The 18,186-nt window shown below is 41.4% G+C and overlaps 1 protein-coding gene across 1 annotated transcript; it reads left to right on the top strand.

Annotated features, from left to right (window-relative positions):
* Positions 1-221: 221 nt before the first annotated feature.
* LOC120780761 lies at positions 222-1,029 on the top strand. Its single transcript, XM_040113014.1, has 2 exons — positions 222-256; positions 322-1,029. The coding sequence occupies exons 1-2, from the start codon at positions 242-244 to the stop codon at positions 1,027-1,029; spliced, it is 723 nt and encodes a 240-aa protein (XP_039968948.1). The 5' UTR covers positions 222-241.
* The last annotated feature ends 17,157 nt before the right edge of the window (positions 1,030-18,186 follow it).

The following is an 18,186-nucleotide window of genomic DNA, read 5'->3' on the forward strand; positions in this document are numbered from 1 at the left end:
TTTTTTAGTCATTATGCCGCGGTACTATCCCAAACAAGAGAAAATTGTTGATTTCGACAACATTTTGGAGGCGATCAAGTCGGTGAAAATACATCACAACAGCGTTCGACAATCTGCGACGGCACACAAAATTCCGAGGACCAACCTGATGCGTTATATTGCAGCATTTGATGGTGCGAGCATCGACGTTACTACTGCCAATGCCGATGTAATGAAGAATTTGCTGGCTGAAAGCACGACGATGGGCACAAAAACAGTGAGTTCTGCTGGTTTCTTTCTTTTTCTTTCATCGAATAATAAATAATTTTTTTTTTATTTCAGATCTTCAACATCGAACAAGAGAAGGCGCTGATAAGCTACATTCTCCAGGCCAGCGACATCAACTATGGAATTAGTTTGATGGAGCTTCGTAAGCTCGCGTATGAATTTGCTCGGAAAGTTGGCGCGTCGTATCCGGATCCATGGAACGACAATCAACAGGCGAGTAAGGATTGGCAGTTGGCGTTCATGAAACGCCACAAAAATTTGTCACTGCGAACACCAGAGCAAGTAAGCCAGAGCCGTGCGAAGCGATTCAACAAAGAGAATGTCGATGCATTCTTTGCCAACCTTTCATCCGTTCTCGGTAAGACGCCGTTTGAACCTCACCGAATATGGAACATGGATGAAACCGGGTGCCCGACCGTGCCAACCAGACCTGTCAAAACCATCGCGCGCAAAGGACAAAAGCAGGTCGGCTCATCAACATCTGCCGAAAAAGGCACCAATGTGTCTTTGGCTTTGGCCGTCAGCGCTAGTGGCCAGTCTATACCGCCATTCTTCCTCTTTCCCCGAGTCAACATGAAAGAGATTTTTATGACTCATGCGAGTCATGGCGCTGTTGGTGTTGCGAACGGTTCTGGTTACATGAACTCTGACGTATTCCCTCAATTCATGCGTCATTTATCAAGCACACCGGTGCTAATGCCGATTCGCCAACCATGTTGCTGCTGGACAACCACGGTTCGCATTTATCGATCGAGGCGATAGATTTGGCGTTGGATCATGGCATCACGTTGCTGTCTTTTCCGCCGAAATGCACGCACAAAATGCAGCCGCTAGATGTTGCGGTATTTGCACCATTTAAAGGCATGATGACCGTGAAGCATGATGCATGGAAAAGTCCAACATTGGTGTCACTTTCGATCTGCATCATGTGCCGCTCCTTGTCGATCAGTGCCTCGATGTTATGTTAACGCCGAAAACCATCAAATCCGGCTTCCGAACAACTGGCATCTACCCGTTCAACCCGCAAATTTTCACTGAAGTTGACTTTGTCGCTTCGGAACAGAGCGGCGAAAATTTGTTCGGTGACGAAGAGAAAGACGCCGACAATCAACGTCGAGTTCTTGCCTCTGGTGATGCCATTGTGACTGCTGCTCATGAGGAGGTGTCAACGTCGGAGGCATCGACAAGTGCCCCAGCTTCAACAAGTGCTGCTGCATCATCGTCGTTGTCTCTTGTTTCGGCTCCACAGCTCCGTGATACATTGAAATCGGTTGGCCCGTTGAAATTGGGCACACCTGCGCCGAAATCAAAACGTGGCCGCAAGACAATGGAGTCAACGATTTTGACATCGCCTGAGGTTGTCGCAGATCTGCGTGACAAGGCCGAAAAAAGCGGCAAAAATTGACGAAGGCAGCCGATGAACCAGCAGCCAAGAAGCAAAAAGGCCGTGGCAAATCGAAGACGCCACGGAAGAGAAGCCCGTCTCCGACCGAAACCGACATCGAAGAGGACTTCGATTTTTGCACGATTTGCAAGAAAAAGATGCCGAAGCACGAGAATCGTCAAAACACGGCCCATTGCATCGTTTGTGATCGAGGGGTTCACTTGAAATGTGCCGGACCGAACCCGAACACTTGCACCTGCATCCACTGCGAGTCGGAATAATTTTTTTCGCCAATTCCTATTTTTCTTATTATTTATGAATTTCTCTTTCATTTCCATTGATAAATAAACGTTTTTCATCGGTAACAATCATGTTTTAATCGATTTACAGACTAGCCCGACATTCCCCTCCTTTTTTCAAAATCGCAAAATCAGGTTTTTTGCGCCAATGGCTATAACTTTTAAATTTTTGTAGAATTTTATCAAACCAATGTTATCAAAAGGAAGGTTACGACTCGCACTACAAATCCATGCTTTGGAATTTTCACAAAAAATAACTTTTATGTGACTTTTTAACCGAAATCAAAACGTGGCCCAACATTCCCCACCTTCCCCTACATATATATGTATATGTATAAATAAATTTCCTTTATGTTCCTTATGTTCAATTCGCTTGAGGATATGTATATATGTATGTTTGTACCTATTCTCTTTTATGCTATATTCTTCTAGCTATTTTTTGCTTACTTTTTAGAAGCAATTCCTCTCACAGCTTAATAATCTGAAGAGGTATTGTTCGTATAACTTGCAAGTATCCCTCTCACAGTTAATGAACTGGAGCGGTATTGCCAGAATAATTTGCAAATAACTTTTGTCTTGAATTTTTTTTTCTTTGAGGTTTGTGTGTATTGTATACACGAAGGTAAGTTTAAAAAAAAGGAAGGAATAATAATTTATTTAGTTAAATTTATTAAAATATATATATATATATATATGGGGTCATGTGTAGAAGTTCACGCAAGTGAGGAAAGTTCTCTGATCCCCATTCACTTGGGAGTGGCCAGAAACGATTCTTTTACATATGACTCAAGCAGCTCACGACTTCCGGTCTTTGACTAAGTATCCTCTGGTTAGCCTAAGAACATCCGTTCGAAGGTGAGCTAAAGTGAGAAGGCGAAACATCCCCTGCATAGGGTTGTGCGCTGGGTTTGGGACCCGCCACGTAAAAAGCCTACACCAATGAACAGTAACAACCAGCCTCGGATGAGAGACCCCCTTTTGATGACGACCACGGCAAACGAAATAAGGACTACGATTTAAGGGCATGCACCTGGAATGTCCGGTCCCTTAATTGGGAAGGTGCCGCTGCCCAGCTGGTTGATGTCCTCGTGAAAATAAAGGCTGACATCACCGCCGTCCCAGAAATGCGATGGACGGGACAAGGACAAAGACGAGTAGGTCCTTGTGACATTTACTACAGTGGCCATATAAAGGAGCGCAAGTTTGGTGTGGGATTCGTGGTGGGAGAGAGACTCCGTCGCCGAGTACTATCATTCACTCCGGTGAATGAACGTCTAGCCACAATCCGCATCAAAGCGAGGTTCTTCAACATATCGCTGATCTGCGCCCACGCTCCGACGGATGAGAAGGACGATGTGACCAAAGATGCCTTTATGAGTGCTTGGAACGCACTTATGAGAGATGCCCCCGCCACGATGTCAAAATCGTGCTTGGCGACTTTAACGCCAGGGTGGGCAAAGAAGGTATCTTTGGCACTATGGTCGGTAAATTCAGCCTCCACGAGGAAACATCCCCAAATGGGTTGAGGCTGATCGACTTCGCCGGGGCCCGAAATATGGTTATCTGTAGTACTAGATTCCAGCACAAAAAATTCATCAAGCTACCTGGCTGTCTCCGGATCGAAAAACTACCAACCAGATCGATCATGTTGTGATAGACGGAAGACACGTCTCCAGTGTTTTAGATGTGCGTGCGCTCCGAGGTCCTAACATCGACTCGGACCACTATCTTGTTGCAGCCAAGATTCGCACCCGCCTCTGTGCAGCAAAAACGCACGCCAACAAACACAAGGAAGGTTCCACGTCGAAAAGCTGCAATCACAACAGACTGCCGAACGATTTTCTACTCGGCTTGCACTCCTGCTCTCTGAGAGCACTCATCAACAACTCGGTATAAGGGAACTGTGGGACGGCATTTCAAACTCCTTACGTACAGCTGCATCCGAAACCCTTGGTTTTCGGAAAGTGCAAAAGAACAACTGGTACGACGAGGAGTGCCGCGCCGCAGCGGAGAGAAAACAGGCTGCCTACCTCGCAACGTTACGATCGACCACAACACGTGCGGGATGGGATAGATACCGAGAATTGAAGAGGAAGCGAGACGCATCTGCAGACAGAAAAGAAAGAGGCCGAAATGCGTGAGTATGAAGAGCTTGATAAGCTGGCCGACAGGGGTAATGCTCGAAAATTCTACGAAAAATGCGGCGGCTTACAGAAGGTTTCAAGACCGGAGCATACTCTTGTAGAACCCCCAAAGGTGATCTAGTGACCGATGCCCAGAGCATACTTAAATTATGGAGGAACACTTCTCCAGCCTGCTGAATGGCAGTGAATGCACAACGCCAGGAGAAGGCGAACCCGATTCCCCAATCGATGACGATGGAGCAGACGTCCATTGCCCGACCATGAAGAAGTTCGAATAGCAATTACCCGCCTGAAGAACAACAAAGCGGCGGGGGCCGATGGATTACCGGCCGAGCTATTCAAACACGGCGGCGAAGAACTGATAAGGAGCATGCATCAGCTTCTTTGTAAAATATGGTCGGACGAAAGCATGCCCAACGATTGGAATTTAAGTGTGCTATGCCCAATCCATAAAAAAGGAGACCCCACAATCTGCGCCAACTACCGTGGGATTAGCCTCCTCAACATCGCATATAAGGTTCTATCGAGCGTATTGAGTGAAAGATTAAAGCCCACCGTCAACAAACTGATTGGACCTTATCAGTGTGGCTTTAGACCTGGAAAATCAACAACCGACCAGATATTCACCATGCGCCAAATCTTGGAAAAGACCCGTGAAAGGAGAATCGACACACACCACCTCTTCGTCGATTTCAAAGCTGCTTTCGACAGCACGAAAAGGAGCTGCCTCTATGCCGCGATGTCTGAATTTGGTATCCCCGCAAAACTAATACGGCTGTGTAAACTGACGCTGAGCAACACGAAGAGCTCCGTCAGAATCGGGAAGGACCTCTCCGAGCCGTTCGATACCAAACGAGGTTTCAGACAAGGCGATTCCCTATCGTGTGACTTTTTCAACCTGCTTCTGGAGAAAATAGTTCGAGCTGCAGAACTTAGTAGAGAAGGTACCATCTTTTATAAGAGTGTACAGCTGCTGGCGTATGCTGATGATATTGATATCATCGGCCTTAACACCGCGCCGTTAGTTCTGCTTTCTCCAGACTAGACAAGGAAGCAAAACAAATGGGTCTGGCAGTGAACGAGGGCAAGACGAAATATCTCCTGTCATCAAACAAACAGTCGTCGCACTCGCGACTTGGCACTCACGTCACTGTTGACAGTCATAACTTTGAAGTTGTAGATAATTTCGTCTATTTAGGAACCAGTATTAACACCACCAACAATGTCAGCCTGGAAATCCAACGCAGGATTGCTCTTGCCAACAGGTGCTACTTCGGACTGAGTAGGCAATTGAAAAGTAAAGTCCTCTCTCGACGAACAAAAGCCAAACTCTATAAGTCGCTCATAATTCCCGTCCTGCTATATGGTGCAGAGGCTTGGACGATGTCAACAACTGATGAGTCGACGTTGCGAGTTTTCGAGAGAAAAGTTCTGCGAAAGATTTATGGTCCTTTGCGCGTTGGCCACGGCGAATATCGCATTCGATGGAACGATGAGCTGTACGAGATATACGACGACATTGACATAGTTCAGCGAATTAAAAGACAGCGGCTACGCTGGCTAGGTCATGTTGTCCGAATGGACGAAAACACTCCAGCTCTGAAAGTATTCGACGCTGTACCCGCCGGGGAAGCAGAGGAAGAGGAAGACCTCCACTCCGTTGGAAGGACCAAGTGGAGAAGGACCTGGCTACGCTTGGAATATCCAATTGGCGCCACGTAGCGAAAAGGAGAAACGACTGGCGCGCTGTTGTTAACTCGGCTATAATCGCGTAAGCGGTGTCTACGCCAATTAAGAAGAAGAAGAAGATATATGATAGCCTTTGTATGTATGTACATATATTATTTAATTGCACTATTTTTCTGTTCCTTTTCACCACTCTTTTTGTTTCGTCACTTCGTTTTGATATATTTTATTCTCGGTGTCACTGCCCTTGCATATGTAAAATCTTTTTGCTTTTTTTTGTTGTTGTTTTACATAAACATATATATATATTTTTTCTTTTTGTTAACGTGTCACCAATGTGCCGTTCTTTTTGCCTCGAAGGACCATGTATTTTTCAGTTCCTCACCTTTTACGGTGCACTTCGAATTCTTAATCTTCACACGCACTCACCTTCTCGATGACCACCAAGTTTGGTTTTATAAAAACTGGAAAAATGGATTTGCTTCAATGTGCATATGCGTGCACTAGTATAGGCATTGCGGTTGTATTTTGCTTATATACAATTTTAAAAAATGCTTTGTAAAATGAGTAGCGGTTGATAATTCCGACCCGGGATGAACAATGAAGAAAAATTCACTTTAAAAAAAAAATGATTGTAAAGTGATTAGCGGTTGATAATTCCGACTCTGGATGAAAAAATGTTGAAACTGGAGGATAGTAAAAACGCCGTTCAAAGATGTTTGCATACGCGTAATTCCGACTCAGGATGAAAAGGTGTTGAAACTGGAGAATGGAAAAAACGCCGTTCAAAAATGTTCGCACCAGCGTAACGCCGACTTGATATGAAAAATGTTGAAATTGGAGGATGGAAAAAAACGCCGTTCAAAATGGATCGCACACGCGTACTGGTTGCTGCTAATATCGAAAGCGAAGTGAGTTGCTGATCTCCTTTTGGTTCCTTTTTTTTCCTTTTGTGTGTGGAATCAGCTGGTGTGATATGGTTGGTTGGTGTGTAAAGGAATGTGGATTGTAAGCTCGGATGATTGGTGAGGTGAGTATGGTGACGGTGCGTGTCAGTGTTGTGAAGTTGAGTTGATGTGGTGGGATAGTGTGGTGTATGTGTGGATGTCCGGGGGAGGATGCTCATTTATACACCACCGGAAGTATCAACCGGAATTGACCCATTTCCAATTTTTAGCGAAGACAATGTAAAATGTCTTCGGCAATGTAATTTTTTTTCGTATCCTAAAATTGATCACCGCGAAAAGTGTGCGAACTTCATTTGCATTCCAGTGATTAACATGTTCCAGCAATTGTAATTGCTGGCTTACTTCTCCAAAACTTGCACACACCGTACCATTCACAGTACGCAATGACTCAAATGAAGTTGAACCGCGTACATTAATCAATAGCAACCGAAGATAGAAACAATCGTCGTTTTTCGGGTGGATTGTGTACATTCGTCCTAATGCATTATTTGATAACACTCCTGGATGTCCATCTACTGGTTGGCCTTGCTTTCTGCGTAACTATTTCATCGATAATATTAAAGTATTTCCGAATAGAGCAAGGTTCTCGCAAACGTATCACTAACGAAAGTTGAGAAAAAACTCGTCAATGTTAATTTTGTTGCTGGCGGTGTTTCCAGTGGCCGTACTGTATTCTCTGGGTTGAAATACACCCTTTGGCCATTCACCAAATTAACTGCGAGACGCATAACAGTCGGAAAACGTTCATAAATTGCAAAAGTAAATGTCCTTCAAAACGCTTTATTGCAGTTCACGTATCGGCCCATTTGATACTTGCTGATCTCATCTCATTCAAGGCCAATAACGGTATGTTGCTTTCATGAGTTCATGAGTTGTAAATGTGAATTAGAAAATAATGGAATATAGTACGATCCATGTGTTGTCAAATGCTGAATGTTCTGCCATTGTCGTCTGGTGAGCGACGCCGATACAGTAGATATCTATCATTTCTAGTTTGTGCTTCCGAAAGAAGAGCACCCATAGTGTTTTTTGCATTTCTTGTCAGACATATAAACCGAAGTGGGATTGTGGTGTCCGCAAGATCCATGAATCATATTGGTTTTCATCACTTCGTATAATACTGGAACTTTGTCTACATCAGGAATTTCCGCAAAAATGATTTCATCAATTTGATCTGGTGTAACCACCATCCAAAGAAGAATGTGTGCGTGTGGCAAACCTCTCTTTTGCCACTCAACACCACATATACCTTGCTTCAAGATAAAGTCCATCAAACATCGTAGCTTTTGTTTGAAAAGTCGTGCTGTAACATCGTGATGATCGCTTTCTGATTGACAGCGATCCATAATTCCACACGTATGTCATCGCATCCTGAGAGTACTCGTTCGTGTGTCTTGGGCTGCACGTTGATGGCAAAAAGAACGCCGACTGATATATAGCTAGCGCGGTCTCTTCCTGAGTGCGTAGCAAATTTCAATCTGTAATTGATCATTTTGTGTGAAACACACATAACGTTTTCACTGAATAATTTTCATTATTTTTTTTTTTGAGTAGCCGGAATAAAACATCAAGCGACCGAAATTGAACGATTCAAATAATTTGCAAATCAAAATATTGAAAAAAAAAAACAAAAAATTAAAAAAAAAATGTGTGGAAAAAAGTTTATTTTCGTAATTGTCCAATTTTCCAACTTTTAGGGGTATGGAAAATAGATAGTAGCCCTTTCTCAGACCTACTTAATACGCATATAAAATTTGGTAAAAATCGGCAAAGCCGTTTCGGAGGAGTACGGTAACTATTATAAAATTGTGACATGGAAATTTTATATATTAGATATACAGTACTTTTTGTATATAAGCCCCTGGTTAAAAGATTTCCCCGCGTATAAGGAAATGAAATCAGGTCACAAAAAATTCCACATAAGCAATATACAGAAAAATCCCCGGTTAATGTGTTCCCCGCTTAAAAGGTCTCCCCGCTTATAATATTGAAAATGTGCGAGCCATTTAAAGAAATCCATACAAAAATCCCCGGATATAAGAATGAAAAATCTGACAACACTTATTTGATTTTTTTTTGCGGTATGGCAATCTGTAAAGACATATGTTTGTTGATTAATGGCGACAAATGTGAAATTTGACAAAAGAGTAAGTGAAATAATTTTTATGTTTGCAAAATTTATTAGGGTTTATTTTTTAACAGGATGGCTGGTAACAAAAGAAAGGCAAAATTTTAAACTACACTCACTGATCAGCAATTTGAAGATACAATTGCTGGAGTAGAAAAAATCGTTGAGAGCTTGGCAGATGCAAATACACACAGCTCATTTGAAACATACATATGGGCCATTCCATCAATTGGCGACATGGTTTTGTACCCGTAGCTCTCCGATTTTGACGAAACTTTAGAATATCATAATATAGACCAAAATAAGAATATCTGTAAACTTTTTAGTGGTCAAAGTTGCTCCATTGTTTTTTGGCGCGCAATTCAAATTGAGATCAAACAAAAAAATGACAATTTCTTTTATTTTTAACGACCTCAAAATTGAGTGAAAAAAATTTTGCAGGTCGTGGTCGAAAAAAAACGTCCGCTTCCAGGACAAAGGTTTTTGCTCGTTGGGCTGTGAAGACTTATGATGGGTTAGTAACTGCGTGTATTGATGTGTGTGTGTGTATGCTGCTACTTACTCTGCCAGCCAAAAGTGGTGAAAAAACTAATGAAACACTAGGTTTTCAAATCCTCAAAACTAACGTATGTATACTAAGTGTGATCATACATCTCTGTTGCGCTCACTTAGTAGTGTCATATAAAATATCCCCAATCAACAGCTGATGCAAAGTTGCATTTTCTGATGACTCATTTAAAATATTTTTTGAATTCTAAACAAACATTTTAAATTAAATTTTTTTCTTTCTTCTTTATTAATATACAATTTTTACAGATTTAATTCTAATTGTGTTATTACTAATAATTTTTACTAACAAAATTATAGTTTACCTAATTATGTAATATATGTATATTAATTAATTTCACTGAACGTTTCTCTAGCGGATTTGCCTTTATCGAAGGAAAACTTTCAAATAGCCCGAATTTTGGCGTGAATGAACTCCGTGTTTACACGTCTATAACTGTTGAACGCAATATCCTCTCAAAGATGTATTGTATTACCAGATACGAGCTCTGTATCTTTATACATAGCCGCGAAATTCAAAAGACAAAAAGGCGGAAGGGAGATATTTGACAACCCTCTATACGAACATATATATTTAATAAAAAAAAATTATTAGTATCTAAAAATAAAGTATAATTAAATAGAATTCGTAATATCTAAAAAAAAGAAAGATTAATTATAAAGAAAGGATAATAATATCTGAAAGAAAAGATTTATTAAATAAAAGTAGTGATAAACTCTGAAAAGAAAGATTCATTAAATAAAAATAATAATAACATCTGAAAGAAAAGATTATTTAAATAAAAATGATAATAATATCTAAAAGAAAAAAATAATATTATCTGATCATTTAAAATATAACACAAACATTTATTTTCTAATAATATATTGGATTGTGCAGGCCGCATTAAACGCATAAAACACATATATACTTGTATGTATTTATTTTCGCGTATTATATTGGACTGCGCAGGCTAATTTCAAACAACACACACTTATTTTCACATATAGTACTTACTTAACAATTTATATTTGCTGCTTGTGATTATATTGCTGCTGCTGATATTTTCAGTTCTGTTCTAATTTCCAGTATTATAAAAATAAATGAAATAATTATTTGAAAAATACTCTTAAAAAGTACATAAAATTCATCCATTTATCTTCTTGTTTTACGAGCGCGAATGACATGCGTCTTTCAATCGTTTTTTTATTACCCGCTTTGGGATTTTCTTTTGGCACTATTGACAATTATGTTTTCTCATTCGCACTCATTCAAATAAATCAAGAAATGTGATAACCTCAGTATATACAGTAATAAACTGTGGGCACACAGACAAGAAGTAGCACATCTGGCAGCACTGTTTGTCAGTTATTCTCTTATTTCATTATCTTTGTATTCTTCTTGGAAATTTACAGTTTCAACTGAATTCTAAGTTTTTAGTTTTAAGAAGCGTTAATTCTTGTACAGACGCCAACAAGTAAAGAAGTCTTTTGAGTTATCTTAATAAATAATCGTTTAAATATTAAATGTGGTCTTTCCTTACCGCCACATAACTGGTGACCCCTACGATTAAACAGCACACGTCAAATGGACCAACAGCAAAGTTGTGCAACTAAATCAAGCGATGGGTGCCCAGGTTCACAAGACGAGAACCCCACCGAGGAATTTTTTGAAACAATCACGCCTTCCCAGCTCCCACCACTGCAAGCTATGTACATCGACCTATTTGAACGAATCGAACTACCGCCGTTTTGGAACCAGCACGTTCAATTATGGTTTGCTGCCGTCGAAGCACAGTTCCAGCTCAGGAAAATAACAACGGACGCAACGAAGTATATGCAGTGATAGCTCGCATGGATCAAGAAACACTCATCGTGGTTGAAAACATTATTTCTAATCCGCACGAAACAGATAAGTATATCTTACTTAAGGAAGCACTGCTTAATCATTATGCCATTCCTCAGGAACGCCGTTTCAAAATGTTGCTATCCGGCGTCGAACTACGTGATCGAAGGCCGTCTGAACTGCTGGCAGAAATCCACCGCCTGGGAGGAAATCATTTAGACGCAGCATTTGTGCGCACCATTTGGTTTGACCGTCTTCCTCCACTGATAAAGCTAGCACTTGCTGGCACTGGTGAAGAAAACAAAACTATTCTCGCGGGAACAGCAGATCGCCTCATGGAAGTGCAGCGAGGATATGAAGATCCCGGTATAATGGCTGTGACCTACAAATTCGTTGCTGGTAGTGACATGAAAAAACAACTTGACGAGTTGGTAAGGCAAGTCGAAAAGCTGGCTCAGAGGCTCGACAAAGCATCATTCAACGGAAGCAATCGCAGTAAAAGTACACCAAGCGCGTCACAGGACAATATTGCAAGCACACCATATTATTATCATCGAAAATTTGGTCAACGTGCCAAAAAGTGCACACGGCCCTGCACGTTTCAGGGAAACACAAATGGCCCCCAGTAGACACGGCGTATGCTGGTGGCAACATAACACCTCGCCGACTATTCGTTTACGACCGCATATCGTTTTCGGTAACTCCGAACATCTTTTCGACTGCAAGCTGCAAACGGTAGCGAAATCGAAACCTACGGGGATAGGGCACTCACCCTTAACATGGGGCTACGGCGTCCGATCCATTGCATATTCTGTATATCCAATCATCGGTGCAGATCTCATCCATAAATTTGGATTAGTTGTGGACCTCAAACGTGGTCGCTTGGTAGACCCTAACTCAGATTCGCACAGTGTAGGCCACTATGCAACCGCCCCCATTACAGCGGTCACGGCCCTAACCGAGGGAAACAAATTTATGGCTATCCTCAAAGCTTTTTCGGAACTATTGGGAAACTCTTCGAACCGCACAGCTATCAAACACTCCGTTAAACATTTCACGCCTACCACCGGACCACCACAAATGCAATGTGTTAGACCGTTATGTCCTGAACGCCTCATAGTGGTTAAGAAGGAGCTTGAGCTCCTAATCGATTTGGGTCATGCCAGAACGTCAAATAGCCCCTGGGCTAGTCCCTTACACATGGCCAAGAAGAAAAATGGAGGCTGGCGACCATGCGAAGACTACCGTAGACTCAACGAAAGAACTATTCCTGACCGGTACCCAATCTCGCTTCTTCATGATTATGCCACAATATTAGCAGGAAAAAACATATTTTCATATTATTTACAATCGATTTCAGACGTTCGTTTCATCATATTCTGGTGGCCGAGGAAGACATATCAAAAACCGAATAATAACCCCGTTCGGGTTATTCGAGTTCATCAGCATACCATTTGGGCTCCGCAAAGCGGCACCGTCTTTTCAGAGTTTTATCAACGAAGCACTCACGGGCCTCGATTGCGTATATGCTTACATCGACGACCTGCTGATAGCATCATCCAGTGAACAACAACACATACGACACCTCCGGTTAGTATTCCAGCGGCTTAGCCAATACGGCCTGTGCATTAATGCGGAAAATGTGTTTTGGGTGCTTCCAAAGTCGATTTCTTCCGATATAGAATATCGAAACTCGGTTCCGCACCGCTTTCAAGCCGAGTCCAGACGCTACGCAATTTCCCAAAACCTAAAACAATTTTAGAGCTAAGAAGTAATAAACTTCTACCGACGACACATCAGGAACGCTGCCGCTGCCCAGGCACCCCTCAACGAGTTTTTAAAAGACTCAAGGAAGAAAAACGATCGCAGACCAGTACCTTGGACAGCAGAATCAGAAAAAGCTTTCATCTACATCAAGGAACGACCAGCAGCCGCAACTCTCCTAGCTCATCCATCACCAGCCGCCGAACTTCGGATTACGTGTGACGCATCTTGTACTGCGCTGGGAGCGGTGCTAGAGCAGAAACATAAAAACGTTTGGGGGCCAATTGGATTTTTCTCGAAGAAGTTGTCACCCGCACAGATTAACTACAGCACATATGATAGAAAATTGACAGCTGTATACGAAACCATCAAGTACTTTAGACACTGGGTTGAAGATCGTGAGTTTGTTATCAGGACAGATCACAAGCCATTGACTTTCGCGTTCCATCAACAATCGGATAAATCCTCACCTCGCCAGATCAGACATCTAGGATTGCTCAGCCAATCCTAGTCGGACCTTTGCTGGACTCTTACGGATTCAATTACTGCATGACTATGGTCGACCGATTTACGAAATGGCCAGAAGCGGTACCCATTAAAGACATAACGGCAAGCACGGTTGCCAAAAAGTTCTACTCACTACCGATCAAGGTACCAAATTCGAAAGTGCGCTTTTTACAGCTCTATCACGGGCTGGTAGAAAGGTGGCACCGCACGCTCAAATCTCTCGGTGGACTCAGGTTCTACCAACAGTATTATTGGGATTGAGATCTTGCTACAAGGAAGACTTAAAGGCATCACCCGCAAGATATCTATATGGGACAACACTCCGGGTTCCTGGCGACTTTTGCTATGATGGAAATCCACCGGGAGACTCCCAATTTTTCCTTGAAGATTTTCGCTCATATATGGGGAAAATCAGATCAGTTCCTTCAACCAACCATTGCCGTCAGAAAACGTTCTATTTCAAAGAACTGTCAACATGCACACCTATTCCTGAGGATCGACGCAACTAAACGGCCACTTGACCAGCCATATTCAAGCTCACACAGAGTGATCAAAAGACTTCATGAACGTGTTTTTGCCATCGAGGTTAACGGCAAAGTTATAAATGTAAGCATCGAGCGCCTAAAAGCAGCTCATTTGGCCAATGATGAAGTATTCGACATTACGCCACATAGCCGTATTCTCACCGAGCCAATGAATTCGCCACGTACATCAACCAGCCTACCTTTGCACCGAAGTACCCGCGCTAGGATCTGATTTTGAAACTCCACTTCAAAAAAGTCCAGCAAGTCTTTATTGGGGGGAGTACTGTAGGCACATAGACAAGAAGTATCACATCTGGCAGCACTGTTTGTCAGTTATTCTAATATTTCATTCTCTTTATATTCTTCTTGGAAGGTTACAGTTTCAACTGAATTCTTAGTTTTTAGTTTTAAGAAGCGTCACTTTTTGTAAAGACGCCAACAAGTGAACAAGTGTTTTGGATTATTTTTAACAAATAATCTTTTAAATAATGGCTTGTCAAAAAAGTCTTGCGGTATTTTTATTTAATTTTTTTTTTTATTGAAATTGAATTGAATTTTTGATGACTCATGCACAGCTCTTGACCGATGCTACGGCTGCTACTATGGCGGTCTCTTTCGACCAATTCAGCAATTTTATCGCAATTTTCGACGACAGGTCTTCCCGAGCGTGGCGCATCTTCGACCACCTCTACACCAGAACGAAAACGCTGAAACCATCGTTGTGCGGTGGAAATGGAAACTGTATCGGGTCCATAAACTGCACAAATTTTATTGGCGGCTTGAGATGCATTTTTGCCTTTATCGTAGTAGTACTGTAAAATATGCCGTATTTTCTCTTTATTTTGCTCCATGTTTGCGGCGCTATAACTCAGGAACGACTTAAAAGAAACGACAATCAATCAAACACGTGTTAGCGCGTGAAATGAGCTTTCCAAAAAGGTATAGCATGACCCGATGCGACGAATAAAACTAGAACTACGCGCTTTCAGCGCCAACTAGTGAAAATACCGCAAGACTTTTTTGACAACCTAATATTGAATGTGGTGTTTTATTACGCCACATGGTCTTTCCTTACCGCCACAAAGCCTTTGCTTTGTTTACATACATATACTCAACTCTAGAAAATCTTAGGGTGTTGTGTAACACTTTTTTTGCTACTTTCATGATAATCAGGGTGTTGTGTTAGCATTTAAGCTACACATAAATGTTAATGGTTGATAAACTACACTTTAATAGATATTATGAAATGCAAGTATTTACATTATTTAAGTGATTACTTTGAATTACTTTGCATGTTTCTTAAATTTTACTGGGATATTACTTGTTATGTAAGTTGTTTTTTTTAACAAGTGTTAAACAAGCTTCTAGAATTTCTTAACTTTTGCATGCAAAAAGATACAGTCCTGGGTGGTAAGCTATCTTTCGACATATACAAATTGGTTAGACGTTACAACAAAATATTAGTTGGAATTTGCATTTAGATATAAGAATATAATTTTATAGATAACTTATTTAAATAAAATTATCGAATGTAAAGTTAAAAAACAAGACTGGCTTAGGAAAGCAGCAGCTTTTATGTTTTCTGTCGAACTAATGTAAACAAACATAGCCGTAGAAAACTCACCACCGAGAAATCTAATATCAGGGACACATTTTATGCATAACAACTCATTACTTCCAAAATATCTAATTATCAGTGTTCACATGAGCTATGAACGTTCTACAACATCCCACATCGCATCACCTCACGTCACATCGCATCACGTCACATCACAACACCTCAACACACAACAGTTCACAGCATACACCGCTACGAGTACACATACGTATTGAGTAGTCAGTGAAAGTAGACGTGTTTCTAGTGGTCTAGGATATCAGCAGGAATTTGTTGATTTTAAAGTGGTAGAAGGCTTGTTTATGTTTGAGACTTACCGGCAGACTGGAACTGGACTTTTGATTGACTGGATGCTAACACCAAAAAATTAGATAAGTACTTTGATTTGGTTTCCATAGAATTTATTTGGCCCCTCTTTTGGTAAATTTATATACAAAAAATAAAAATTAAATAGCAATTACCCCACGTAACAGCGAATCAAAACGTGTACTCAATTCTTTTTGCCGCTTTGATTTAGTCTATCAGCTGTTTTTTATTTTTTTTTTTTTTCGTTTCTCCTTTTTCTCCTTCTTTGTTTTGCTTTGGTTACGGCATTTCCAACCATCAAAATATAAGTAAGGTTTGTTAGGGCAAAGACTGAACGTTCCCGCTGACAGGTGTTCCCAACTATTCTCTGGCAGAGTTATGGCCTCTGAGAACAGTTTGGGATGTACACCAGAGAATCCTTTTCGGAGGAACTCAAAAATCTTGAGAACGCCTCCAAAAGGCAAACCTGGCCTCTTCAGGCCTTCTGGATCAGCAAAAAAATGCGAAAGGGCCGATCAAGCAGGCAAAGGTGGGAAATTTGAGCAGCTTCAAAATAAGGAGAATCCCAATATTTTCTGTAAACTGGGTAAAAAAATTAAAGAGCTCGAAAGCATGATGTCTGGTTAGAGACATATTAACCAAGCTATGCGTGATCTGATAAGCTGTATCATAAGCTTGTATGACAAGGCAAAAAAGCAAGAGCACCCGTCGAAAAGAGTTATGGTAGTAAAGGCGTCGGAGGTTTCCCCTATCAAAAGTGATAAAAATGCCCCAAAGAGACCTCGCGAGATATTGGGACATTTGCCACCAACGAAGAAGCTGAGAAACATGAGTCATAAAGTGCAAGCAACATATAGTAAGGTCACTGAATGCATGCACAAAGTCAGTTTGGGAGACAAGCCCGCAGGCGAGATATGGGTAGTCGTCGTTAGAAAGAAGAAATCGATCAAGAAGAGAATCAGATCGAAACCACCTATAATCTTAACAAAGAAGGAGGGAGCGTCGTATGCGGATATCCTAAAAAAAATAAAATGCGACAGAGGCCTTGAAGAACTGGGCTCAAACGTGAGGTACATTAGAAAAACCATCACAGGAGACCTACTAATTTAACTAAAAAATCAAGCAAAAAAGAGAGCCAACACGTTCGAAAGCGCCCTAGAAGGAGTTATTGGTGAGATGGCCGTAATACAGCCAAAAACTCATAATATTATCATTATGTGAAAGGACTTGCATGAGATAACCACCCCTGAAGAAATCTGTGAGGCATTACAAAAGGAGTGTGGGATCCAAAACCTGGGGAAGCAAAATATAAAAAATTTGCGGAAAACTCGAAGTGGCACTCAAATAGCTCTTATATGCCTACGAGCTGAAGATGTCAAAACTTTACTCAAGTGTGGCAAAGTAAAGATCGGGTGGTCCATCTACCGCCTCCGGGAATTTTCACCTATTACTCGTTGTTTTAGATGCTTTCAATTAGTACATATAGCACACAAATGTTGCAGCCCCACTGATAGGTCTTCCCTTTATACACGTTGCGGAAGCCCAGGTCACGTCGCAAAGACATGCGCAAATTCCCCAAGTTGTATGCTCTGTAAAGGGGAGCACTCCGTTCTAAGTACGGTCTGTCTTAAATACGCAGATATATTGAAGTCAACGAAAAAATGAAGATATTGCAACTAAATCTCAACCATTGCGCTGCAGCGCAAGACCTTCTAAAACAGACGGTGCTGGAAGAAAACATAGATGTCGCTCTATTAAGCAAAGAATATTCTCAACGTTTGGAAAGCACTTGTAGTAAAGATATAAGTGGCAAAGCGTCAATATGAGCCTGCAAAGGTCAAGCCTTCACATCACGTTTTAAGGAATCCCATAACGGTTTTACATGGGCGAATATAGAAGGAATATATTTTGTAAGCTGCTATGCTCGTTCGAGCGCAACAATTAGCGAATTTGAAGTTTTTCTCTTGGAGTTATCTTTAGAAATCAGAAGCAAATCGCCAATAATAAAAGCGGGAGATTTTAACGCATGGTCTACTGCTTGGGGTAGCAGAATTACTAATCACTGTGGTCGCCTCATTCTAGAATTTTTGAGCCAAGCAAACCTTATGATTTTAAACAGTGGCACACAAAATACCTTTCGAAAGGGAAATAAATGTTCAATAATAGACTTAATGTTTGGTGACGACGTGCTTAGCAGGCATA

Source organism: Bactrocera tryoni, unplaced genomic scaffold (genome assembly GCF_016617805.1).
Source record: "Bactrocera tryoni isolate S06 unplaced genomic scaffold, CSIRO_BtryS06_freeze2 scaffold_25, whole genome shotgun sequence".
NCBI classification, from domain to species: domain Eukaryota; kingdom Metazoa; phylum Arthropoda; class Insecta; order Diptera; family Tephritidae; genus Bactrocera; species Bactrocera tryoni.